This window comes from Ambystoma mexicanum, chromosome 11, assembly GCF_040938575.1.
Source record: "Ambystoma mexicanum isolate Mex_15411 chromosome 11, UKY_AmexF1_1, whole genome shotgun sequence".
In the NCBI taxonomy this organism is placed as follows: domain Eukaryota; kingdom Metazoa; phylum Chordata; class Amphibia; order Caudata; family Ambystomatidae; genus Ambystoma; species Ambystoma mexicanum.
The window spans coordinates 1,355,665,020-1,355,692,118 of record NC_090934.1 but is presented as its reverse complement, the minus strand read 5'-3'; the positions used below and the strand labels follow the sequence as shown (position 1 = coordinate 1,355,692,118).

Genomic DNA, 27,099 nt, shown 5'->3' with positions numbered 1-27,099 from the left:
CAAGACCTATCCCAGAGTATTGACAGCAGAGTGACAAGCGACCGTGCAATGCCGCGAACGAGAAGGACAGAGAGAGAAAGTCTGTATTCCATGAACTTCGCCGAATGGTGTGCTCATAGGCACCAAGCAGCGTGGGCGTCCTGCACTAATAGGGGCACTGCAGGAGCAAAGTAGAAAGCCGCAGAAGGAGCGGAGCAAACAGGACAAAAGGGACACTCTGGGAAGGAAGGGTTGGTTAGCAAGTAAAGGTAATAGAAGAGCAACCTAGCTAGAGCGGGGAACCAAGACTGATCCACGAGTCTGGTGAAGCTTTCCAATATATAATTGGATCTTCCTCGTCCCAGTTATTCTGAGAAATAGATAAATTGCAATGCATGACAAGAGAACCAAGCAGGGATAAGGAAAGACCAGGGCTGTTCTAATCAACCTACTGTTGGCGTTACACAGGAAAGTCCAAGGAAGAGGATTGTCCCCTTGGCATTATTGGTTGGGATGGTCTCTAAAGAAGAAAAAATACTTCCACTGACCATCGGCTATACACAAAGTGGTGAACAACACGCGTAAGAAAGGCTGCATGCGTACAGCCCAAAAGACTCTGCTTTTTCCCTGTTATAGTTTTGTAGGAGTGCAAGGGTCAGTTTAGGGTTGACATAGAAAGGCGAACTTTAGTTTTGGACTTCCTAACAGGACCATTAGTTTGGTGGAGGTAGGGAAACCCACCCCCTGTGTTATAGGGACAGATAGGCATGTGTCTAACATGAATTCAGTCAACAAAAATTACTTATTCTGAAACGCTACCCCAGCGTCTGAGCCATTCTTTTGACCGCTCACAAAATGCACAGGGCAAAGTTGCAAGATATTTTCATTTATGTGAGCTTTTGGTATCAAAAAAGAAATTGAGTACTACAACAGTTTTTTTGGGTAAACATTTTCAAGCATACTTACTCCTCCAAATTTTTCCTGAGCTCCTTCTCACTCTTACTGAGCCGCTCTCTTATCATGTTATTTTCTGTAATGCATTCATCAAGATGCTGCTGGACGTCCTTCATGTTTGCTCTCGTCCTGTCCTTTTCTTCTTTAGAATTAAGGTGATTCTGCAAGAAGTATGCTCATATTTATAGCTAATCAGTTCAATACCTGCTTCCTTTCTTTACAATTGGCAGTATTGCTAAACTAACTCCTTCAATTTCAATCTCAACTCGCTTAGGCCTAAAGCAGGATCTCTCGCGCTGGGTAGAAGACCCTCCCTTTTCGCCGATCCATACGAACTTGGGGGGTGAGGGGCCTTCAAAACACAAGCCAAATAGGACATTCCGCACTACAATGATAAAATGTCTATATATTATTTGTCCTCAATGCTTACAGGGTAATTACAAGCAGTTACTATACGAAGCTCTTACCTACTCTTGACTCCAGAAGCAGTCTTTTCGATTCGCTAGAAAAGTATTATGGGTAACTGATTCAGGAGTAACTCAGAGCTACCAAGAGTAACTTCTTTGTAAATCAGCCGCAAATTCTTTCAAAATTATTACATTATTGTTAAATGAGCATCAAGATAAAGTTACAGAAAATATGGTCAGGCAGAATTAAAAAACCCTTGGCAGGCACCGAAGATCTGACATCTCTGCCACATGCTTCCTGTTATTAAGATTCTTCAGGCGATATTTTAGTCTCAGGGTCCTTTTTTATAAAATTTAGCATATCATGAAACCCAAGCAATATCGATTACCTGAATTTCCTGGTCCAGTTTTTTCTGCAAATCGGAAAGTTTTTTCTCCAGTTCACATTTTTCATCCATTAATGTTTTGACTTCCACTGAAGGCTCAGAAGCCTGCGAGTAAAAGGGCTGCGTTAAACAGACTACCAAAAGGCAAAACCATCCTAGAGTCAAACCAAGCACAGGAAAGCAAAACTACAGTTTATCTGCATTCCTGGGTGCATGCTGTATGCCTAAACAGTTCTACAAAAGCAAACGTGAATCAATGTTTGTTACAATGTAAAGAAGTCTGAAAGTTACATAAAATACCAATGTATCGATTTCATGGAAAATAGGTCATTGACAAAGTGGAAGTGAGATAACACATTTCTTTTAGCAATCTACAAAGACCTTTATCGTAGCATTTTGAAAGCAATTGGAATTACCAACAACTGCTAAAGTTTAAGGCACTCACTTTGGTACACAACATTTTGTTTGGAAAACCTCCAGCTTATTTGAAAGACCGGATTTCCTGGTACGTTCCAGCCAGGAACCGAAGATCTCAGAATAAGTGTTTGGTCTCCTTCCATTGTTTGTTTTTTTTTGTTTTAAACCCGTGACATCTCCAGGTCGTTCTTTTCAAGTTGGCACCATCTCTTTGGCATTCCCTGCCGCATGGAATTCGCAACACAAGATTCATCCTCTCACTTCGAGACGAGGTAAAGAATTTTCCAATGGATCCTCTTCCGTTCTATGATGTACCTGTACTGTACCGCTCAGTGCTTGGATACCTTGTGGGTTGTTAGCGCAAATACAAATGCATCAAATCAATTTGGCGTTTCCGGTGAGCTCCCCATATTGATGCAGTTGAAATGAGAAGTTTCTGTACCAAACACATGGCATCGCCAGTACGGAAATATAGGTACGGCCGCTTTTCCAAATACAAACCATATTCTTCCAAACAAACAATATTAGCTGCAGTCGGATTGCTGATTAGCCCCCTGGGATGTACAGTGTGTTCAGGACTGGAAACGTATTCCACTGGGTTAGAGAGAACACCTGCCTCGTTAGAACGATACACCATTCTAGTCCGTAGAAAGCTTAACATTTTGGTGTTTGGAGAGTTTGTGTTTGGCTTAGAGGTGTGGCCGTCATCAAAAGTCTGAGAAATAATGCTGGCAATCACCTAATGGACAGAGGGAGGTCCGACATATCACTGTCTTTAGGACAACTCCAGTGAATGGCAGACTTCTGGCGGAAAGCTGGGCTTCATTCTATGGCTAGCCTACTCTATGACCTATGCCCATCCTTGGTTTCCCTCAAATGTTCCCCCAAATGTACCGCCTTACTAGTCAAAGAGTTTGTTCACAAAGAATTCAGAAACCGCAGCTCCGGAATGCGGCATACTTTGCCTTTGGTACCTGGGTCTACGTTTAGCATGTGTCCGACTCCGATGAAAAGCCCTGGGTAAACAACAACAATATTGTTGACATTTAGTCTTGTGAACATCCAACTCTCTCATCAGTCACATGAAAGCGCATGGCACCCAAAGCAACGCCATTATTTTCCAAATATTCCACTTCTCGCCAAAATCACTAAAGTCTTGGTGGCAAGCGTTTTAGGTCTCAAACTATTACCATTCATAGTCTACCATCTATAAATCCTCTAGAGGTTTAACCGGACCCGGAATCGCTCTTTGGCTAAGACTTTGATCAGCAATCTACATTTCCTCTGTAAATTTAAACAACTCATAGTGCAGTCAGATGGTTAGGCTTATTTTTGGGCACTTTTATACAGTGCTGCAGCACTGGACTGCTTCAGGACACTCACTGCGGTATACCAGGACTCCAAGTGATGAAAGGTTGAAAAATGTGAAGCAGGGATGGCAAGATCAAACAATGCTCCTTGCGTGAATTTCAAAACCCACTCATTCTTCATTCCTGGTTAAGTGATCCTGCAAAGTGCTGCATTCAATTGTCTCCCTCACCAGGAACTGTGAGAAACCTGAAGGTCTCCTCACCTCATAAGCACCCTGGATTCTCTTCTCAGCTGGCCAGGGAAAGGCCATCACTCTTGGATCCCGACCCTGGGGGTGGAGAAGTAAGGGAGGATCACCTGGGTGGGAAGTCCTTGGGGAGAGGGAGTGGGGTGCACCCAGACCCGACATGGTACCCCCTTTTCCTATTGAACAACCAAACATTTCCCAAACGTTTATAGGTTATTTTTAAGTCAGCTCCCATCATTTTCCCTCATGTGATGTTTGACAGTACTGAGACGAGTAAGAGGCAACTGAGAGTAATGAACAGTACGCTATTTCACCAGTTTAGTCCTGGGGCGAAGAAGAGGCCTGTAATGTGTTGTGAGGTCAGGAATGTCCCCTTAATCATGGTCAGGCAAGTCTAATTGTGAAAGCACACCTGCAACCCGTAGAAGGGGTGCAGGTGTATAAAATGAGAAGGAGAAAGCAACACAAAGCGGAGCAGCAGGAAGGCCCTTGTGATCAGCAGGGAACCTTGCTGGAGGAGAGCCACCAGAGTGAACTGCTGTGGGATGGTCCGTTGTGTGCAGCATGCCAAGACGATGTGGACTGCAAATAGAAGTGGTCTTAGGAAGCTTGGCATGGCAGCTTGGGCTTTGTGGAGCAGACTGACGGCAGAGAAGAGAGCTGTGTGTAGAGGCTGCCCCTTTCCATTTCATCAAAAGTGATCATTCCTTTGGTTCAAGAAGATGACACAGGAGTGTCTAAGGGGCATGAGTTGGACCACTGACCGCAAAAGCTGCAGTTTGTGTGCTACGCCTTGCAGGGAAAGCTACTAAAGAGACTGGTGAGTTTCTATTAGATGCGAAACCCAATGCGTGAGTGACTGAACATTTCCATTGTTGTGAAATACGTTCTATCAGTGCGGTCGCATGTCTCAGAAGAGAATGTTTTCGAAGGTTTCGGTCTCGGATCGTTTCCATTATTGAATGTTAAAGCACAGGAATACTTTGTATTGGAGTGGTTACATGTCTTAAAGAAGAATGTTTTCGAAAGTCTCCGAGTACTGGGAAATTCACCTAAAGTAAAACACATGAATATTCCTTTCCATGGTGAATGAAACTAAACCTTAAGCCAAACCAATGCCCACTGAATACCGAACTAAATAAAAACGTAATTAAGCCAAGCCACTGCATGTTGAATTCTGAATTAACTCAAAGCTACAAATGGTATGAATATACAGAGGAAAGGAGAATCAAATTAAATCTTGAAGTTAACCCTAATACATGAAGAAATGAAATACAACTTTATGGGCCAAGCGAATTAAGAGAACAGCCAAGATGCCCACCTGTTTGCGATTATACAAGTCTTGGGGAAGGGTGCCCTAAAACGTGAGGGACTTGTTATGTTGAGGACAGACCCTCAGGACCCTTTTTGTGTTTTGAAATGCGTCACTTTGAACTTGGGGAAGGGAGCTGAAAGAAAGATGTGAGCTGGCCTAAGGTCAGAACTTTATTTTGAACACCGTTTCCTTGGTTACTGGCATCCGGCTAACGATCATCCAATCTCCATCACTCCTTTCCTGGGCAAACTCCTCGAAGAGCTGGCCATCTCCCGGCTTAATCTTTACCCTGAATCTGTTGGTTGTTTCCATGACCATCAGTCTGGCTTCAGAGCTGCCAGAGGCACGGAAACTGCTCTCCTGAACGTCCGTGAAGACTGCTTTCCAACCTTGATTCCAACACCCCCTGTGTCCTCATCTTACTTGATCACTCTTCTGCCTTGGACGTGGTCAACCATGCCATCCTGCTCAACCATCTCTGTGATAACCTGTATATCACTGATCAGGCCCTGGCTTGGCTGACCCCCTTCCTCTCCAATCGACCCTGCCAGGTCCAACTTGGGTCCTTCCTCGCCTATATCTCTACCTGTGGTGTTCCCAAGGGGTTTAACCTCTCTCCCTGGCTGTTCAACAAATACCTGGTTGCACACCTGCACTGCCCCCTGGCAACCCTTGCACTTGGGGGCTGATTCTGTATCCCTACAGCCCCTACTAGCACTTGACCCCTGATGTCTGCTCTTACCCTTGCACTTGCCACCAGCTGGCCGCACTTATTTATTGCCTTATTTATTTTACAGTTATCCTATGTACTGCACTGCCCCTTACCCTCCCCCACTGCACTTGCGCGATCTCAATGTCACCGGGCCTAGTAGGATCTCCATCTTCCTTCCGTTTCCCCTCCCTTGCCTTGTCGCGTCTTGAAACACTTGTGTATAGGCACGTTATAAATGCCATGACATATCATCCCTACACATTCTATTGACTTAGTTGTGAGGGCAAGTATAGGTTTTGGACACAGACAGATTTTTAAGTTGAACTCTTTCACTCAGACTTTTCATAGTTTCATCAGATATGGAAATCCCACCTTAGCATAGGGCAAGTTATGCCTTCAACCATCCTGACATTTAAGTTAATAAATATCTTTTGTTTGAACTTTAAGTCTGTTGTCTGTGTCTTCCTTCACAGAACGTGCATGCCCCTGTGGTCCATAATCGAAAAATCGAGGGGCAACAATAGCACCCTTGGTGGAAGAGTACCACAATCCATCTAGAGCTCTGCCCTCATGTGTTATACGCCCTTTTTGCATTCCATGCGCAACTGGCGAGATTGTGAACTTCATTTGACCTCCATCAACCATCACAGAGAGCTTGCAGGACACGGTGGATGTGGGCGTTCCTGTGTACAATGCAGACAACCTTGGTTTCCGTTTCCGGACATCGTAATGCGATTACGGTTGCAGTAATGGAGGTAGGAGGCTACCAAAGCATTGATGAGAAGATACTGATGTGTTAGTTAAGAAGCAGTGCAAGGATTTTGGCTAAGCTAGGTAGTTATTCAGTTAGCTTGCCCACCAGGGGTGTGTCCTGACTGTACAGTAGCTGAAATATGAAACCTGACAGCCCCGGTCTCCATCCTATCGGTCAAGAGAGAAATGTCCTTGAAGCCCATTGTTGCACCACCTGTTGTCATGAAAAGCGAACATGCACCAGACGGAAGTCATTATTGCTGAGCGCTACCACATGAAATCGCACTGAAATGGCAGTCTGAAGTCACTCCACCTCCTGGAGCCTCAACCTAACAATCGTAGAGGACACAGCTTGAGGATGTGAAAGTTACCGGGAATGACGTGATCCTTAATATTAAAGACAAGCAACTCATACTGCAATATTCCAGTCACCATAGGCTGATCCGCAGTGCAAGTCACACGTGATGGTTCAGACTCCATGCAGCTGGGACAGAACCAATGGAAAACTTCAGTGGCAGTCGAGCAGAAACAGAGACTAGCACAGACAGCATATATATGTTGTTATTCCCGGCTAAGCTTAAAGTCATCCACAGCGGGATATCCAGCTTTCTTTGAGTACCCAGAGGAGGTGGAGATGCTGCTGGTGGAAACACAGGAGAAATGGCAATCAGAAAGAACTGGGCCAGAGAGATACTCAAAAAGCGGCAGACCAATGGGGACTCTCCAATCGGGATACTCCAACCAGCCTGGCCAGAGGGGTATTGGGAAGTATTACTGAAGATAAATGGCAAACCGATGACCCGGTTATTAGTGCAGGGCAGTCGATCACAAACCTCCCTACACATAACCGGCTAGAAGAACGTTTCAGGTTGGATGATGGAAGTTCTATGACGGCGGCCCATGCTGATGGGTGCAAGCGCCTACTGCATGCTATAGAATAAACAGCGAGAGTTGCAACATAGTATTTGCCATTCACGCTAAACCAAGTTGGTGCACACATTACAGACTCTACGGGAAGTGTGATAATCAAAGGTTGTCCAGAGTTCAACCACACACGTGTGCTTTGTCCAGTTAATCTGGACTCTGAAGTAATTAGAAGCTAAACAAGGAGCTTAACATCAAAAATTCACGTGTAGCAACTTTGAAGTTAGTGTTGAGAGACTAAAAGATTAAACCCTTGTGCCATTGCATCGGTTCGCCATGTTAATCTCTAACAACAAATGCGCCATGAGGCTAGGTTCAAGCCACCTAAAAACAAAGCGCAGCGTCAACAACATATATTTAAGAATGCTGATGGAGATTAAAGCGTTAACATGTGGTTTATTTAAAGAGAACACAAATACACGTGCCCTATTATGTGAATGCTTGGTGTGTAATTATTTTCCATTCCCCGACTGCCACAGAATAATCTTCTACTGCACACATCCTCCCTTACCAACTTGTCCATGCACAATCTGAGCCGCTTCCACATACAGCCCCTATTGGCCAATGCCGGCCTGTCGAGTAGCGGAGCTGGTAATCTATTCAGAAAAGCACTGCTGGAACTACTCGGAAGACTTCTGTAACAAGATGGAGGAGCAGCCTGGCCCGCTTCAAGGTGCTCAGTTCCCAGACAGTGATCAGGTGCAGCCAAGACCACGGATCACAACACTCCCAAGACAGGTGTGAGGAGCACATTGTCACTGTGGCCATCAACCTACCGAAGGTGCCTCATGTACGATGGACGGTTGATGTCTGGGGTTACAGCTACCGGGCAAATTAGATCATTGGTTCCCCCCCCTCTTTATTAAGTTGAAAAAGCTCAGTAAGTTCAGGAAAGCTCAAGCAAGTGTGTTCAGGAAAGCACAAGTGTGCTCAGGAAAGCGCTCAAGCAAGTGTGCTCAGGAAAGCGCTCAAGCAAGTGTGCTCAGGAAAGCACTCAAGCAAGTGTGCTCAGGAAAGCTCAAGCAAGTGTGCTCAGGAAAGCTCAAGCAAGTGTGCTCAGGAAAGCTCAAGCAAGTGTGTTCAGGAAAGTAAGTGTCAAGGACGAGTATGCTTGTCCTTTTTGCGTACACTTGTATAATAACCTGGCAGTTAAGGGGTTAAAACAAGAACATTAAAATCAGATATCAACAAAATGTCCTTTTAGTTACTTTAAATAGCATATTCACACAAACAAAAACGAAATGCAGATTAAATCATTAAACACAGAATTATAGAACACCATGGGAAAATTAATGAGATGATTTACTTGCACGCCCCCGGCAGCTCTGGACTTCAAAGTCTGGATTTTTTCAAAGACGAGGTTCACCTTCCTTTTTGTGGCGTCGTCATTGTCCACGCTCCTGAAAAATAAGCCCAGAGACGCTGGTGAGGGATCCAGGGAGTTACGTGGAATACGTAGTCAGTGCGCTGCTTGTGGGGGCCTGTGCGCAGGGCACGTGCCAGGACTCCTTTTCATATTTAATGACAAGTGGCGTCACCGGAAAAGTGAAATATGCACATTTCACTTACTTGGTCTAACCCCCGCCCCCCCACCTCGCATTGAATAAAGTGCTCACAACAAATGGCCATTTGCCTCTCAAGAATAATTGTGAACACCCGACAAATAGCCCAAGAAAGAAGCGTTTTCTAGAATCTTGCACCTTTAGACCGCAGGAGCTGGTGAATTCTAATCGTGCCTAGATGTGGTCATGTGGTGAGGTGTACCGCCCCGAATCGTACCATCTTGTTTTGAATCCCAGCTGCAGTGCCATTAGTAGCAGACTGAACACTTAAAACTAATTACATCAAACATTTTGGGGGGCGGGGGTTTCCCTAACGCGCAGAGGAGAGGGGGGAGGGGCAGAATGTGTTTGGCCGTCTGCTCTGTGAAAAACAAAAATGGTTGGACACCGTCCACTCACGTGTTCTCTCGATAAGAGCCCTGCATGCGTGCCTTCACTGCGGAATGTACAGAAAGTACAAATGAAGAAGATAAGGCCACTTGGGCGAGAGATTCCTCAGTTACTTTTGCTTTCAGAGATCAGAGTTGGAGTCTTGGATTCACTCCCCTCCAACCTCAAAAGGAACTGCTCTAGTAGAGCAACAAACACCATGTCCCCATTCACTTCATGCCATGGCCAGGTCGCTGGCAATCTATGGTCGACTCTTCTCTCCCAGCTTGGCAGCTACCACAAAGTAGGATTCTTCTAGACATTGTGGCACCTGGGGCAGGGGACTGCAATTCCCATGATCTGTCGCCATTGACAACGCTGGCTAGGGCTGATGGGAATTGCTGTCCAAAACATCTGGAGAGCCAATGCTTGCAGACCCCTGACCTAGTCCAAGAAATGTCTGTTATGTTACTATGCCTTCATACTGTGCCAAATCACCACCATAGTACTTTGAGCGCCAAAGAACCAAGCACATGTTGCTGTTTTTGTTTCAATCCTTTCTACGAGTAAACTCTGAACCCAATAACATTTAATGGAGACTTAAATCTCATGACAATAAGTCAAAATTCTATTTTTTCGTCTGGATACAGTACAGAGGCCGATGTATTGATCAGACTGAGAATTGAGAAAACTGGAGGCTCAGAGCCCCGTTATAACCCCACCGAGATCCACGTTTAGGACTGGATTGAAGGTTCCATAAGGAGGGAACTCTGAAATAATTCATATTCAGCCACTTGCTTGTTGGGTGTATTCTCTCTAACATTTGAAAAGGGTGCAATGGGTTTAGCATCTCAGCACTAGCCGTCTAGGATAGGTCTTTTATATTGCCCCATGGCTGAATGTATTGAGCCTCTTGGGTTCTGGCTCCGATTACTGGAGTTTCTATCACTCTCTCTCAGTCTCTGTTCTTCCGGTGAGAGGCAACTACAGCCGATAAGTGCCACTGGAGGGTACCAGAACGATGGAAAATGCTTCCAAATGTTATTCAATGTGTGTTTTTGAAAAGAAACATTTCATTTGCTGTCATGGAATTCAATTCCAAGGTGACTGCACAAAGGAAAACCATCTAGTCCTCAGAAAATCCCTAGAAACCCGGTGGTTCACAACATCGTAACGGATACACTAGAAAGTCACCATAAAAAACCAGATCAATCAAACCAATCGCAACCAATGCCCATCCCAGACGGTATTCACTTGCACGTTTTGCTACTTAGAAAATCATGGCAGACCTGGACCCAGAAGACATACCAGAGGAAAATCCCGACAAGAACCCCAACCTCGGAAACCAGGATGCAACAGAGAAGGAGACCCTTTGGTTATCCTCACCAACACACGCTTACGCCTGCACACAACAGTTACTTGAAGAAAACTAGAAAGCTCAGACTCAGTAGGGTCACTGTCCCATGCCCTCGCCCATCCACAACGGAACCCCACCACCACCATCAAATCATAAAACAGTAAGACCTCTGCATCCCTAAGGACAACATGATGGCAAAACCTCTACTCCAAGGTTCAACAGCAAACTCCTCTCCCACACTAACCAGCTCACCTCTCCACACCCACAACTTAATTTAATTCTGCAATCCTAAACCGCTCATCGTTCACTCCATCATCCCCCCCTTGTCCCCAACTCCACCTGCTAGCTAGATTTCCCAATGCGGTCATCACATAGATCTGGGGTTGCTGCTTCCAGATGAAACGCATACCCAAGTGTCACCCCCACAAACCACCTATCGCATTGAACTAGATTGGCACCCCAAACACATGTCTTCCCGGGCAGAGCCTCACAGCAACGCGCCCATTAAAATGGTAAGGATGTGCTGTTCTTGAACACTTGCAATACATTTAAATTGGTTGGCCACCTCCCAGCGGGGAGCACTTGATGAACAGCCTTCTTTATTATATTGCATGGTAAAAATGTATGAAATCTGAATAAGAAATGCGTGCTTCTAATAATCAAAGCGATTTGGAGAGTTTAAGAACAAGACCGATCCAGGAGTTTCTGATGCCGGTTTTCTGTCCAGGCCCACAGACCACATTTCATTCAGGAGATGTACCCTAGTCCCGTTTTTTACTTTGCATTCTAGGACTTCTAGTTCTGAATTCCCCTTTTGTAAATTCAGCAGTTAAGAGACCAGTATGCCTAGGAAAAACAGGACTGGATTGGCATTTCCTGAATGAAATGGACATATTGGCTTATCATATCTGGGTCTGCACTCAGTGTCCACGTGAAGCGTAAGGTAGGGGTATCTCACGCTCACGGCCACCTACAGCTGACAGAGAAGGGCATCAAGATTTCACCTCAGAACACTTTTTCTCCAAGCACGGTTAGGCTTCTGATCCTGGTGACTCAAACAGTGGGCCTGGTCTTGCCACTGTGCCACCAAGATTTCCGCTTATGCCAGCGAGACCGATGTCGAGTGCGGCGCGCAGCATCTGAATGAGCCATGCCAGCACACCACACCACTCAATAAAGGTACATCCAACATCCACCCCCAGCTGCTCCTCCTGGTCACGCTTAAATTGAGAATGAGCAACTTCCGGATCCTCTGAGCTAGGAAAGAGGAAGCCTGCTTCACGGTTTTATGACCGCTTGGTTTCAGAAAGGTAGAAAGGTCCAAATGAAACGGCTTTGCTTTGCATTTCGTAGGTTCGGCTGCCAATATTCTTTAAATTAGTGAGTGCAGGTAACACAATAGCCTGATATATTAAGCCAAAAACTTCAAAAGTTCTGTCCAATGACAGCAAGCGAGGAGAAGAGAACGGAAGTTGCATGGCATTTTCGCCGTGATTAGAAGCTGTTCCCTAAAGGTTTACATTAAGGGGAAGTCTAAGAAAGTGAGGTTTGCTTACACCAGGAATTGCGATGATGCCTGAAACCCAGCTCCTCATTTCCAGAGCCCCGGTGATGTACTGGTGACTGTACCTTGAGGGCACACATTGCAAAACAGAAATAGAAGATGCGGCTGGGCAAAGGCTATCAGATCTCTCAGAGGTAGAGCAATCATTTTCTGAGGAAGGGACATGTGTCGCGTTTCACATCTATCCTGGTTATTGCCTCTCCCACACTCATATTGCACCCTGGTAATGTGAAGGGGGATGTATTTTCTGGTTGTTTTCCGTGATCAATTTTTTGGGCAAAAACGGATAACTCATTTTATAGTCTCATCCTCCATTTGAAGACTATTGTTAGCATTTTGTGATGCCCACATCACAATGGGCCTTCTACTTTTTGTTCTGATCATTATTGTATTTGTTTTACACTAAAACACCTCAGGAGGAATGCAAACTAGGAATAAAGTGCATCACATAGTTTAAAACAAAACAATTAACGATGAGAACCAACGTCAACATCAACACGTTCACGTCCAGATCTTTCGCCTACTCAATTTTCCAACAACATAACACGAAAGTGGAAATTACATTTTTCCAAGAAATCTGTACCTCAAATGCCCCTTTTTTCAGAAAAATTACAACACACTATGAGAATGTAGGCTTTAAGCTTTCCTTGAAACTTTGCCCGGGCAATGAGTTTTCAGAGTTTGGGATTGTTGGAGTAATGGGAGTGGATATACAAGAGATTGAATGTCTACATGAAACTGAACACAGAACAAAGAAGATTGACCAGCCTTGAAAAGTCTCTCCAGAAATTGAAATATCTTGGGAAAAGCTGTGGAAAATGTTTGAGGCATCACGAGGGTCACAGTGAGAACCAAAGCATGGAAGCACCGAGACCACTCAACAATCCAAAACCACGTGAAACTCCCATTTATTCGGTCCCGAACACAATCTCTATCTGGAGAGCTCCTTAGATAAGATTGGATTAGCGATACGAAGATGAAACACTGATTAAACTAGACTATTACATTTAGACTTTAGAACACTCGCCACTGTATGGCATCAATCAAGGACGGGTCAGGCATTCCCAAAATACTGAAGAATGGGGACTTGAGCGCAGTGGTGGCCAGGCTTTGCTACCCTTTCCACAAAATGAAACTATGCCTTTGCTTTAAAATATTTCTGCTCAATTCCGCTGTGGATATCGGTCCAATGTATTGTTTTGACCATCAACGGAATTGGGGCTGGGCAGCATGTCTGTGCCACCAATACTGACTTTGTGCATTTGTATTCTGCTGACACCCTGCAACATGAGGTTGGGCAGCAGGTTTGTGCCACCAATACTCACTTTGTGCATTTGTATGCTGCTGCAGCCCTGCAACACTAGGTTGGGCAGCAGGTCTGTGCCACCAATACTCACTTTGTGCATTTGTATGCTGCTGCAGCCCTGCAACACTAGGTTGGGCAGCAGGTTTGTGCCACCAATACTCACTTTATGCATTTGTATGCTGCTACAGCCCTGCAACACTAGGTTGGGCAGCAGGTTTGTGCCACCAATACTCACTTTGTGCATTTGTATGCTGCTGCAGCCCTGCAACACTAGGTTGGGCAGCAGGTCTGTGCCACCAATACTGACTTTGTGCATTTGTATGCTGCTGCAGCCCTGCAACACTAGGTTGGGCAGCAGGTTTGTGCCACCAATACTCACTTTATGCATTTCTATGCTGCTGCAGCCCTGCAACACTAGGTTGGGCAGCAGGTCTGTGCCAGCAATACTCACTTTATGCATCTGTATGCTGCTGCAGCCCTGCAACACTAGGTTGGGCAGCAGGTCTGTGCCACCAATACTGACTTTGTGCATTTGTATGCTGCTGCAGCCCTGCAACACTAGGTTGGGCAGCAGGTCTGTGCCACCAATACTCACTTTATGCATTTGTATTCTGCTGCCACCCTGCAACATGAGGTTGGGCAGCAGGTTTGTGCCACCAATACTGACACTATGCATTTGTATGCTGCGGCCGCCCTGCAACATGAGGTTGGGCAGCATGTTTGTGCCAACATGGGGTTGGGCAGCATGTTTGTGCCTTCTATATTGACTCTGCATTGTATGCTGCTGACGCCCTGCAACATGAGGTTGGGCAGCAGGTTTGTGCCACCAATACTGACACTATGCATTTGTATGCTGCTGATGCCCTGCAACATGAGGTTGGGCAGCATGTTTGTGCCACCAATACTGACTTTATGCATTTGTATGCTGCTGCCACCCTGCAACATGAGGTTGGGCAGCATGTTTGTGCCACCAATACTGACTTTATGCATTTGTATGCTGCTGCCACCCTGCAACATGGGGTAGGGTAGCTTGTTTGTGCCACCGATATCAACTCTGCATTCTATGCTGCTGACGCCCTGCAACATGGGGTTAAGCATACTGTATGTCTTTGCAAGCACGTATGTAACTACGTAAGCTGCCCTGCAACATGGGGCTGGGCAACATGTATGCATGTATGCTTTTGCAAAACACTTATGTAACCAAGTAAGCTTTCTGTAGCAGTGCCACGATGACTGAGGGGTGTTGTGCGCTTTATAAATGCAAATAAAAAAACGTGCGAGATGGCGGCTCTGACGGCACGTCATAAGGGTAAAAGTTGCAAATGTGCAAAGCCTGTGCAAATGAAGAAGACAAGCAATATTGGTGTTAAAGCACATGGCCATGCCAGGCTAGGGCATAGCCGATGGTAAATCCCCAGAACCAAATCAGAGTTGGCGAGCATGGTTGGGGGCCTAGAGGGGCTTCTCAGAATAGCCGCTCTCACTGGAGAGGGACTCTCTGCTACAGTGCATTAAGAGAAATAATAATAATAATAATAAATGATGATTCCAGAAATGTTACACTCTAAAATCAAGTGGAGGTGGCTTTGAAGGTGTGTGGCCGCATGCTCCTACACAGGCAGCACATGGCATATGTGTCATCTGTGAGGAAACGGTTCAGCCCCCTACACATTTCAGTATAAAGATGTCATTGCATGAAGATTTGTTTAACCACTAGTCCTCCTCACACAGCTAGAAAGTTCGCGGACTGATTCGGAATTCCAGCCAGTGCAAGTAGTAACATTACAAGTGGATTTCAATGTTTTCTTACATTTGGCCACCAGCCTTTGCCATCGCAGGTGTATTGTTTAATGGATACGAAATCCAAACATCATGGGGTTGGCAGCAGAATGGCCATTGGCACGACAGCGACTGGAGTGCCAACATCTTGCCATAGTGTGCATTTGTCTCAAATCTCGTCTTATTACCAGTGGAGAAACTTTGCTGAAAATGTTGGGGGGGGACATGACCTCTGAAGAAAAGGTGCCCCATTCAAATGAATGGGGACAAAATTGTGTGCCATGAAAGTTGGGGGGGGGGACAAACATCCCCGTCCCCTCTAAAATTAGGCCCATGCTTCTTACCACTATCTTTGGCCTACACTTTTTAGCTGCTTCAACCATTTCCTCTCTCATTGCTTACTTTATCTTTTGCACATGTATATGTATGTGTGCTGTTGCTTACCTATGTGCAGCACTCTAGCGAAAGCAGTACAAACATTCCAATAAAATAAAAAATAAAAACAAATCCCAAGGGAGAGATGTGCAGCATTGGTGACGGACGCATGTGCAACTTTATGCATGTGCACCTGTGCATTTACACTGGGACTGCTAATTTTTCAGGGAACAATCAAAGATTCTGAAAGGAATACGGGTTCTCGAAGTAATAAAAACGGAGTGAGGAACACAGGGTTTCTGCCCTTTTACAAAAAAAAAAAAGAAATCATGATGCAATCGCATAAAGATGCAACGCGAGTCCCTCCTGCATTCAACATTACACTGTACGAACTTGCCCACATCTGCCTCGGAAACGCAACCCAATTATCACAACACTTAAGAACATCTCTGCCTCCTCCTGTTTTTCAGAGCTATGCAGAGGCGCTGCTGGGAGGGGGGGGCTAAGGGGGCTATAGCCCCTAGTCTTTTAGTTGTAGCCCTAGATAGAATCTCAGGAGCTACAACCAACAGGCTAGCTAGCCCCCAGTCCGGACAGTTCCGACATTAGCGTAGCCCTGGGTCTTTTCCAGACCTAGCAACCCCCCTGGGGCTATGGTCCACTTGACAACACTGACATGCAGCCAGGCTATTTCTGCTGCATCCCTGCCTTCCTTGGTTTCTAGCGTGCATTTCCCACTTCTCCAACTTCCGGTCTTCCCGTTTCTCATGGTCTTGCCTCCAGCCATCACAGGTGTTGATAGTGGAGGTACAGCACACCAGGGACCAGCCTAGGTGCCCTGTAGCGATTACAGTGGTGATTTGGTGCATTAGAAAACCCTCCAAACATAACGGAACATGGAAACGGCATTACTAAATTGGAGGAGTAAACAATAAGAACCGGGAGGTAAAAGGTGGCGGCAGGGGCCGCGGCCATAAGGAGAGAGCCTGAGGCAGAACATAGACGCTCCCTGTGATCGATAATCGAACGGGGTAATCTCGTTCATGTCAACTGTGCTTGGGATAGGAGTGTCCCTGCTGACTTGTCAGTACCCTGGCACGCATTGCCACCCTTTTCCCAAAGTAGTGACGCCAATGAAAGTGAATCCAATTACACACAATGCTGCATGTAAGTGATGCACACGGATGAAAAGACAATTTAGCATAATTGGGACCAGTGTCCGTCTTTTCTGCTGGTTTGAACTACAAATCCCATCACCCCTACAGAGCATGGTCAATGGTGAGGAATCATGGGAGTTTTAGTCCAAAACATTAGGAGCGCCACAAGTTGCAGACCCCTGTTACACCATCAACATACTGTAATGGTTTCCCCTATAAAGGCAAGCGGTAAGCATTGAAATGTCATCTCAAGTTGCGTATTCATTCACAAAGTAGAAAAGATGCAGACTGCATACAAAATGTATTGATGACCCAAGGGTTCCTATACACAAAGTTTGCACACAAAGAAAAGGATGGTTTCAGGAAATAATACTTTAAAAACTTAAAACTCTTACCACACACCACTTGGCTCACCCGCATTTGGGTAGGTCACTCGCCCTGGACTTGGTTCACCATCTTGGCAAGCCCAGAGCCCCACGACGGACCTCTGTGGGCTCTCACCTGCTAACCACCCCCCCCACACCCCCCAAAGATCTGATTTCACCTGCTTTGGTGACTCAACACGTTGAGCGGTTTACCTTACTCACCCTTCTTTTAGATAGTTATAGAGAATCTGCTTAGCAGTCTCCTCGTTGGTTTGTTGCGCAAGCTCCTGCTGGCCCTTCAACAGATCAGGCGTAGCCTAAAAACAGAGCACAGAGTTAAATCAGTGTAGTGTGTCACTGAGACAGACAGACAGACAGACAGACACACACACACCCCCTCCCCCACCTACCTTAATCCTACAGCCAATTCCCTGCAACTGCCCAGGACGATTTATACCATAAATGGGTATGAAAAGGTATGAGTATGAAAGGTTTTTTAAAAAAATTACCTTTCACCTGAAATGTGAAAGTAGGAAAATCCATTTGAGCCACGTCTCACACTCCACAGCACCCCTAGTAATAATATTTTAATAATAATTTGGCTTTTATATAGCGCTATGAACCCTCAGGTATCTGAGCGCGGCTTATTATTACCCACGTGTGTAGTAGCCATCGCTGGAAGTTCATCTCCAGTTCTGAGATGAAACAGCAAGGCATTGTCAGGTGAACATTTTTTTATTTTTTTTAAAACCTTTCCAATCCCACCATAACTTTCTTGGTGTTGTGAAAACATGGCCAAATGCTCCGAACACAAGGCTGTCGGGACTCTACTGCACGGATGATCCCTAATAAGGGTGAAACCAGCTATGTAGTTGTCCTGACAGCCTTCAAAATGTCTGTCTTGGGTCGATTAAGCTATGTATAAAATAGCACTGCCCTCTTAGACAAAGACAATTCCCTGGAGAAAAAGTTTGCTTTTGGGTGCATTTGCATACCCACAATGCCTTGCTGTTGTGGCTCAGAACTGGAGGTGACCTTCCAGTGATGGCTACTAGGGGGTGTTGTGGAATGTGTGACTTGGCTCAAATGGACTTTCCTACTTTCACATTTCAGGTGAAAGGGTTTTTTTTCCCAAACCTTTTTACCCCCACCATAACTTTCGTGGTGTTTTGAATATATACATAATAAATATAAAAAATATGCCCAAACCAGTGGTGGTGAGAACACCATGGTTAAAATAGCTGCTGTGAAAACCTGGTAAGCAATCTTTTCATAAGGCTAGCACCCATGCAGTGTTCCCTAGACTCTGTAGATTGTGTATAGATGCAAAGTCACATTCCTTTTGCTTAGCAGGTCCTCATTTATTTCCCTCAATATGCCCTTTCATATGCCACCCTCCTTTAAATTCCTTACCTGATGGACCTAGGTAAACTCGGTGGTGGAAAAATACTATTTCGCAAACCTTTCCTATGTTTCTTACAAGTAGGACAAGTGGTGCAGCACCGCTGACCAACAGGCCGGTTTATGTTTATGCAGGAAATCTCACTCTTGGCATGAGGACCATTCTCATCCGAGTCATCTCCCATCCTGGCCTTCCCTGATGGAAGTCCTCTCGAATGTTCCAGTCATGAAAAATGACTCGTGAGCGGAGGTTTCATCTGCAAGTGGAACTCCGATGGATCAAAGTCACGTTTACATGAAGCTACAGCTCAGAGTTAAGCGCCATGCAGTCCACGTTAAAAACACATCATAATGGCCATCACCGACTAGTCAAGAGTAGTCCTGCCTACCACCCACGGGTAGGAAAGTTCCATCACAGAAGCCAGTGGTGGGGATGGATGGAGGAAGCCAGGTACATGGAGCCGTGACACCGCGGGTGGACTGCGTGAGGCACAGCACATTTGCGTAGGTACGCATACCCAATGAAAATAGACCTGCTCCAAAGTTGGACCAGAAAGGGATTCTAAACGCATCCCCATTCTGCCAAACATTCTGGAGAGATTTTCATTTGGATGTTCACGTTCCACTGGTCAGAAAAGGCCCGGCGAGCTGGAAGGAATATGAAGAATCCTTTCCACCAGACATGATAGAGTGAGATTTTGTTCGGTCTTAGAAATCGTGACGCAAGCCACCCATACCAAACATCCTTGACTTATCCCAGGAAAGTCTCTAAATCATTATATGTGCTTAGTAAATTTCTATTGACCAACTTATAGGGCAGCACCATGTTATTCATAGCTTTAGCAACCTAAGGCAGACAGCTCTAAAGCACGAAGACAACCACATATGTGTTTTGCCCTCACTAGGGATCATGAGTGTGGTGTAGCCAGACATCTTTGGCATAGGAGCATTGAGGTCTGTTTGTTTATTCATTTGTAGAGCGCGCCAGACCCGGGGGTATCAGGGCCCAAAAATTACAGGGATATGCAAAGCTTACGTTACAAGAGGTTACACATGCTGAGCAGCAATAGTACAGGCACAGAAACAAGTATAAGTCAATAAATACACTGGAGAACATATATGCACAGTAAACAAATATAAGTCAGTAAATACAATGAAGAGTAAGCAAAAACCGACAGGCTGTGTGTTAGCCGTAGGTAGAATGTCAAGTCGGAATAGCAGGGTAGCGGGTCTAATGATCAGCGGACTTGAGCAGTTGATATGGTTAAGTCTGAAGTTCGGGTAGGGTTGAACTTTTCTAATTGAAGGTGGCAAGGAATTCCAAAGTTGGGCCACTTTGACAGGGAAACTACAGCCACCTACCTTCGAAAGCTTAAAACTAGGGATGGTGAGGCAATTGGTGTTAGCTAGTCTCATGGGTCTGCTGGAGTTTCTTCTGCAGAAACGGTCCGTGAGATAACTAGGGGCAGCATTGTTCAGGGCTTTATAGGTAAGGGATGCAGTTTTAAGCTGGATTTTGCTGTCAGTTGAGAGACAGTTATTTTGACGCCTGATCTCAGATATATGGGCTCTTCTGGCCACACCAAGGGCTGCTCTAAGGGCATTATTTTGGAGGATTTGGATCCTCTGGATAATTGATTTATTAGCTCCAATGTAGAGGGCATTACAATAGTCTAGCCTAGAGGGGATGAAGGCTCTGGCCAGGATAATGCAGCTGTCGTCGGAGAGAAAGGGTTTGCAAGTTCTAATAAGCTTATAAGTGTAGGTGGTGGCCGAGGCCATGGAATTCACTTGTTTGGTAAAGGATAGAGTGGAGACAAGGTAGAAGCCAAGGGTCTTTACCTCCTTGGCAACTTTAATAAAATTACCATCGATTCTGAAAGACGAGTAATCCTGGCCTAGTTTATTGATGTTGGTGGGGGTACCCATGATGATGAGCTCTGCTTTATCATCATTCAGGCATAGACTGTGGGTCGCCATCCATGCCTGGATGATGAGGTACACAATGTTGAACAAGGCCAAATCCTCAATGTAATCCCCTGAAAGTGGGAGGAGAATCTGAGTAGCATCTGCATAGTTAGTGTAGGTGATACCGAGATGGTCAAGATCATCGAAAAGGGGCTTGGTGAATATGTTGTACAATGTGGGGGAGACACAAGAGCCCTGGGGCACCCCACAAGTAATTGGGATGGGGTCTGCCGCTGCTGAAGGGGAGAAGACCCTCATGGTCCCGTCACCCAAGAAATACTTGATCCAGACTATGGCCACTTTGGAGCAATGGCCCACTGAGTCTAGGTGGCTGCATAAGACCTTGTGGTCCACAAGGTCAAATGTAGCCGAGAGGTCAAGAAGGAGGAGGAGGGCTGTTTTCCATTTGTCCCCCAGCTCATCGACCTGGGTCTTCAAGTCGATGAGGACAGTCTCTGTTCCGTGTTGGGGGCAGAAGCCCGATTGTCAGGCTCCTAAGAGTTGGTGAGTTTCCAGATATTTCTGTATTTGAAGGTAGGCGACCTTGTCAAGTATTTTTAACAGAAAGGGTACTGTCGTAATAGGTTGGTAGTTGGTTGGTATAAGTGGATCTAATGTTTCCTTTTTTAACAGTGGGAGCACCCAAGATTGTTTGAGATTAGAAGGAATGGTGCCGGATGCAAATGAGGCATTGATCAGTTTATGGATAAAAGGGGGCAAGTTCTCTCACTGCATCCTTTATAAGCTGGGCTGGGCAGAGATCACCCTGGCAATTAGATGGCTTAAGTGAGAGAATAACTTTTTCCACCTCAAGATAAAGGACCCATCGTGTCTATTCTTCTACTCAACCGAGGCATAATCTGCTTCCGGATGTCCTCTCACATGTGCATTTCTTTCGCCAAAAGGAAGAAATTATGACAGCGGCTAGGAGATCTGAACCAGTGCATTTTCAAGGGGCAACCGTAGAGCTATTCCAAGATCTATCCCTGTTCACCCTCGCAAGCCACAGACCCCTGCAGAAAGTGACAACATGGTTTGTTACAGACGAGGGTTTCCATGTAAGCTGAATTTTGATCTCCATAACCAACACTATACCTACCGTCACTTAAGGGGAGGATGCTAAAGACCTAATGCTTGAAGCCGGCGATGCAGCCACCACAGGTGCAGATGACCCACATTATCCTACACAAAGAGGTTGAGGGAAAAAATGAGTCGCCAGCAGACCCTCACATTAAGGTCGGAACCCTTGTCAAGCAAACAACAGAGCTGGTGACTCCAAAAATATACCGTTATTTCAACAGGGTGTACCTGAACCAACCATCGATCTCAAGTTGATGAACCCATATCCAACTTAAGGGCAGCATATGGAAAAGAATCCCAAACAAATACGTTTTTAAAATATATTTTCTTAAAAGGATTTTTATTTCAAACTCATTTGCATTATATTGGTTTGATACAATAACAAAGTTAATTCATCTCTCATGTATTTAATCAATAGAGGGAAAAAAAGTTATATAGTTAAAAGGCTATAGACAAAACATTTGAGAACAACCACATCATGTAAGGCCAAGACAGTGTGATTACATAGCTTGGACCAGTACACAGAAGATTCAAAACAAATCAAAATCTATATAATGAAAAACAACCAGAATTAGTTCTTCATTAGAATACCCACTCACTCGTGACATTCATACCAATCATCCTCATTCGTGAAACAATGTTCATTCATTCATACAACAATTAAATTCCAACATTGCTTAAAAACCATCAGATGACCCACATACCTCAGGCCTAGACCCCACACCAAGGGATAAAAAAGTAGCCCAAGGGATGGCAGGGATTGGGCGTACCCCACACCAGGAAACGGAAACCACGGAACCAGTTGAAAGCCCAGCATACCATTGATGATCCCGGTCGCCCCTCAACCTTATGGCAGATGGATCGGATTCTTCGGAATGACAGGACAGAGCCCATGCAGGCTAAAGACTGCAGGAGAAGGCACATTACTCAGGAAGAGACCCCTGCACCGGGATTTCAAGACAGCAACTGTGTTCCTGCAAAGGGGGTGGGGAAATAAGGGACATGGCAGCTTCCAGGCGGCCTGCGCGGATTACCCCTTCTACTATTGACACTTGTAAATGTTGGATAAGAAAATTAGGGCATTGGGAGGCTCTCAGGATTTTCTTCCTGCAATTTTCCTTTTGTTCGAATTATTCCAAGTTCCATTTGTATTTCATCACAACGCCTATTTTATGGATCCGTGTGCAATTTGTCACACACTAGATACTGATTAGCATCAGGACCTCATGGGAAATCTTTACACTAGCCCCTCAATCATTTTGTTATTCTTCTCCACAACGACCCGCCAGCATAACATCTGGACACGAGAGGGTGGGGACGGGTAAACCCAGAGCTGGCCCTTCCCCGAAAGGAAAAGTATCTTTAGCATGTTGCAAATGCTAGAGCGACTTGGGATTGGCTACCCCAGATGTTAAATGCCTCACACCCCCTGAAGCGTAAAGCACTAACTATTTCATAGGATGGCCACCCTCGATTCCTCCCTTTTATTTCTTCAAGAGACCCACCTCCAGCCCAAAGATGAATTTCATCTTAACAACAAACTCTACCCTATCAAATTCTGCGCTTCCAGTGGCATGAAGAAACGTAGGGTTGCCATTCTAGTACGTAGGGGCACTTCCCTTAAAATGTTGAGGATGCTGAGGGATGGAGAGGGAAGATTTATCTTGGTAGTAGCAATGCAATGCTATATGCACCAAATTCCCAGCAGGAACTGTTCTTTACCTCCTTATCTAAAAAAATAGAAGAGCATGAGGAAGAAAAGTTGATCCTGGGGGGTGGGGGGAGACTTTAATGCAGTGGTTATCCCCTTCGTGGATAAAAGACTACCCCCAACGGCCAATGACAAGAGAAATGACAGCGCTCAACGTTACTACGAGAACATTCACAGAGATGTGGTGATTTTTTCATCCGGAAGAGTGGGACTACACTTTCTTCTCAGCGGTTCACCAGGTGTTCTCTAGACTGGACATGTTCTGGGTCTCCGATTCCCTCATATCCCAGACAATTGCCATCAAGATTCTCCCAAAAGAGCTCTCAGATCACGTGCCAGTAATGCTCACAGTATCTTCCCCACAGATGATTTCCCCTCACAAACCACCCTGGCAGTTAAATGATTTCCTGCTGGAAGATCCCCTGATCCGATCCCGAATCTCAGATGCCATAAAGCTATATTTTAGTGAAAATGACACTGGGGAATTTGGACACAACATAGTGTGGAATGCGGGCAAGACAGTCATTAGGGGCCATCTAATTGACCAAGCTGAAGCAAGGGGAAAGAGCAGGAAACAGCTACAATCCCAGTTAGAGGGAGAAATTCAAAAAGGTATGAAGCCGTACATAAGGAGAAGGGTTCGCAGTGCTCCCTCCGAGATCTGCGCATAGCAAGGAAGGCACTAGAAGCACACCACACAGGACGGGCAGCATACTCCATGCTGCTTACGAAGCAACACTTCTATACAAAAGGGAACAAAGCCAATAAACGATTAGTGGCAAAACTAAAAAACGTAATCGAAAAGAAAGCCTGCGAGACATCGGGAAAGCCCCAGGCCCCAATGGCTTCACGAACAAAGTCTATAAAGTATTTAGAGCAGACCCAATACCCCACCTTACAAAACTTTAATTCTGCTTGGGGCGCAGGCTCAGTTCCACAGTCTATGGCAGGATCTACCACAATCCTGACCCAAAAACCAGGGAAGGACCCCACGGAATGCACCTCTTATCGCCCTATCACTCTACTCAATACAGACGTGAAGATTTACACTAAAATCCTACCCCGTCATCTTGGAGAGGTCCTTCCAATGCTAATAGACAAAGATCAGACAGGTTTCCTCAAAAACCGCTCGGCACACGACAACATCCGCCGTGTGATTGACCTGAAAGTCTTAGCTCCCAGAAACCCGGGCAGGCTCTTGCTCCTATCCCTGGATGCCCATAGAGCTTTTGATAGCATGTCTTGGGATTATATAAAATCAGTTCTGGAGGGATTTGGCTTTGGCCCGAGATTCACCAGACTAATCTTCCCAAACTTTCAAATCCCACATACCCAAGTGTGGGTCAATTCGCAATGGTCTACTCCCATTGCCTCAGGTAAGGGAACCAGACAGGGCTGCCCCCTATCCACTTGGCGTTTGTGGTGGCAATGGAAACCTTAGCGCAACAGATCCACCTCCATCCAAACATTCAGGGCTTCGAATATGGGGGTCAATACCATAAAATCATCTTCTACAAGGACAATGTGCTCTGCTTCTTAAACATCGCACTCAGCTCTCTCCCTATCCTCACAGACTTATTGACCCGTTTCACACCGATCTCTGGGTTTGCGATAAACTCCTCAAAATCAATGGGCATGAGACTCCCTGAAGCACCGTCTACTGTGGCTACCCTTCATAACACATTCGGCCATCGCTGGGTGACCACAGATCCCCCCTACCTAGGTATACAATTGGCCCAAAAATACGCAGTGCTACTGAAGACTAATATTCCTGATCTTCTGAAAGAAGCCAAGGACTGGCTCCAGAGGTGGGTCTCACAGGAGACATCCTGTTCTGGACGGGTTAGCGCGGTTAAAATGTCTCATCTCCCACGGCTTCTATATACTTTTCATGCTCCCCCAGTAATGTTCCCGGAGTGCAATCTGCTTGAGTTACAAAAGGCAATAGGTCAATTTGTTTGGCATGGTAAAACACCTAGACTCCCTCGCAAGGTCCTTAGAAGAGGGGAAAATGCAAGGTGGTTTAGGGCTACCCTCAATTCCTTGATATTGTCGTGCAGCCCAAGTAGCAGCAATGTTGAGCTGGACGAATATAATTGAATCCCCTAAATGGCATGGCATTGAACAAGCGGGTACCCCCCTCCCTCTGAAGCATCTCCCATTCCTCCCAAGGGAAACACGAAAGCAGCAGGACTCTTTATTACCCACCACACTAACACTGAGGTGCTGGGACAAAGCATGTGCACAACGTGGGTTCGCATCAGGTCTTGGTCCTCACTCGCCTGTCACTCAAAATCCGGCCTTCACGCATGGCTTACAAGCCAGCTCCTTTCAGCTCTGGTCACAGGGCGAACCCTTAAGAATGTGTGATCTCTATGAAGACCGGGAACACTTAACTTTTGAACAATGCAAAGAGAAATGTAAAACTACCAGAAACTGAACGATTCCGATATGTCCAGTTACGGCACTGGTTGACCAACCCAGTGGTAAGGCAGGCAGCCACTACAACTCCAACAGGGATAGAACGCACAGTCCTTAAAGGACAACAGGATCATAAAATAGGTACTTGCCATCATCTCCTAGAAAACACATCATGGGAAGAGGATCTCCCTTACATGATGGTTTGGGAGAGGGAGCTGGGGGTAGAGGTAACTGGGGAATCAAGGCAAAGGATATGGTTTAGAGCCCAGAAGATCTGAATTAGTTTTTGTTGGTATTTATCCCTGCACCGACTACACACAATGAACCCTGAATATCCAGACACATGTTGGCATAGGTGTGGGGGACAAGGCGATGTAGCCCACCTGTGGTGGCATTGCCCGATCATACAATCTTTTTGGTTGGAGATGCGATCTAAGAAGTCACTGGCGCCTTACTCACTATGGACCCATGTATCTTATTGGGTGATGCACCGGAAGATGGATCTTACCGGATGTCTGGTCCTAGAGCTGAACTGATTTCACAACTGCTCTCGGCAGCCCGAATTACGAGGGTGCACTTTTAGAAAGAAATTGAAGGACTGCATATGGCGTACTGGTGGGTAAAAGTCTGGGACTTACTAGGCATGGAAAAGCTTACAGCCATGCCAGAGGGGAAACTTCCAAAGTTTACGTGCATATGGAGCCCGTTTTTGGAAGGGTAGCAGATAAAGAACAAATGTTCTTTCAACCAAAACTTCTGAAATACCTACGGAGTCCATGACGACAGGCATGATGCACTAGATTACTGACCTGATGCACATGGGTGGGTTCTTTTCCCTCTCTATTCACTATATTTTATTTATTTTTTGTTTTAACCACGTTCATTTTCAACCTATACTTGCATGTAGATTGTTATATTAGGCGAAACAGTTACATAATTGTATGTTAAAAGGAAGAAATGATATCTCAATGTCATGATACACTCGAATGCTTTCACTATTTGTGTGTTATATTGGCTGTAACTCATGCTGATCGATATTATAATAAAAATGATCATGCAAAAAAAAAAAAAAATCTGTATAGCCTTTGAAGTTATTTACAAAAACACAACAAGACCAGGATCACGCCCCCTACGTGAAAGGCCGCAATACCCTTGAAGAACTTCTTACTATACGATTCTTCAAAGGGCCCTCCTGCTCACCGTAATTGTTGGAGGGAAATCAAATCTCTTGGGCAAACGCAAAAAGGTTTTCCTTCCATGTGCCTTTTCATACCCAGCC

General features: G+C 45.5%; 1 protein-coding gene across 2 annotated transcripts in view; it reads right to left on the bottom strand.

Moving 5' to 3' along the window:
• The window catches only part of CGNL1 (cingulin like 1), a 432,222-nt gene that overhangs the window by 274,317 nt on the left and 130,806 nt on the right, over nucleotides 1-27,099 (bottom strand). For both annotated transcript variants that reach the window (XM_069624908.1, XM_069624907.1), the window contains 4 exons: nucleotides 17,462-17,556; nucleotides 8,712-8,805; nucleotides 1,730-1,831; nucleotides 946-1,094 (listed from right to left, as the gene is read on the bottom strand). In XM_069624908.1, the coding sequence (XP_069481009.1) occupies nucleotides 946-1,094; nucleotides 1,730-1,831; nucleotides 8,712-8,805; nucleotides 17,462-17,556 (440 nt within the window). The remainder of the gene's footprint in view (nucleotides 1-945; nucleotides 1,095-1,729; nucleotides 1,832-8,711; nucleotides 8,806-17,461; nucleotides 17,557-27,099) is intronic.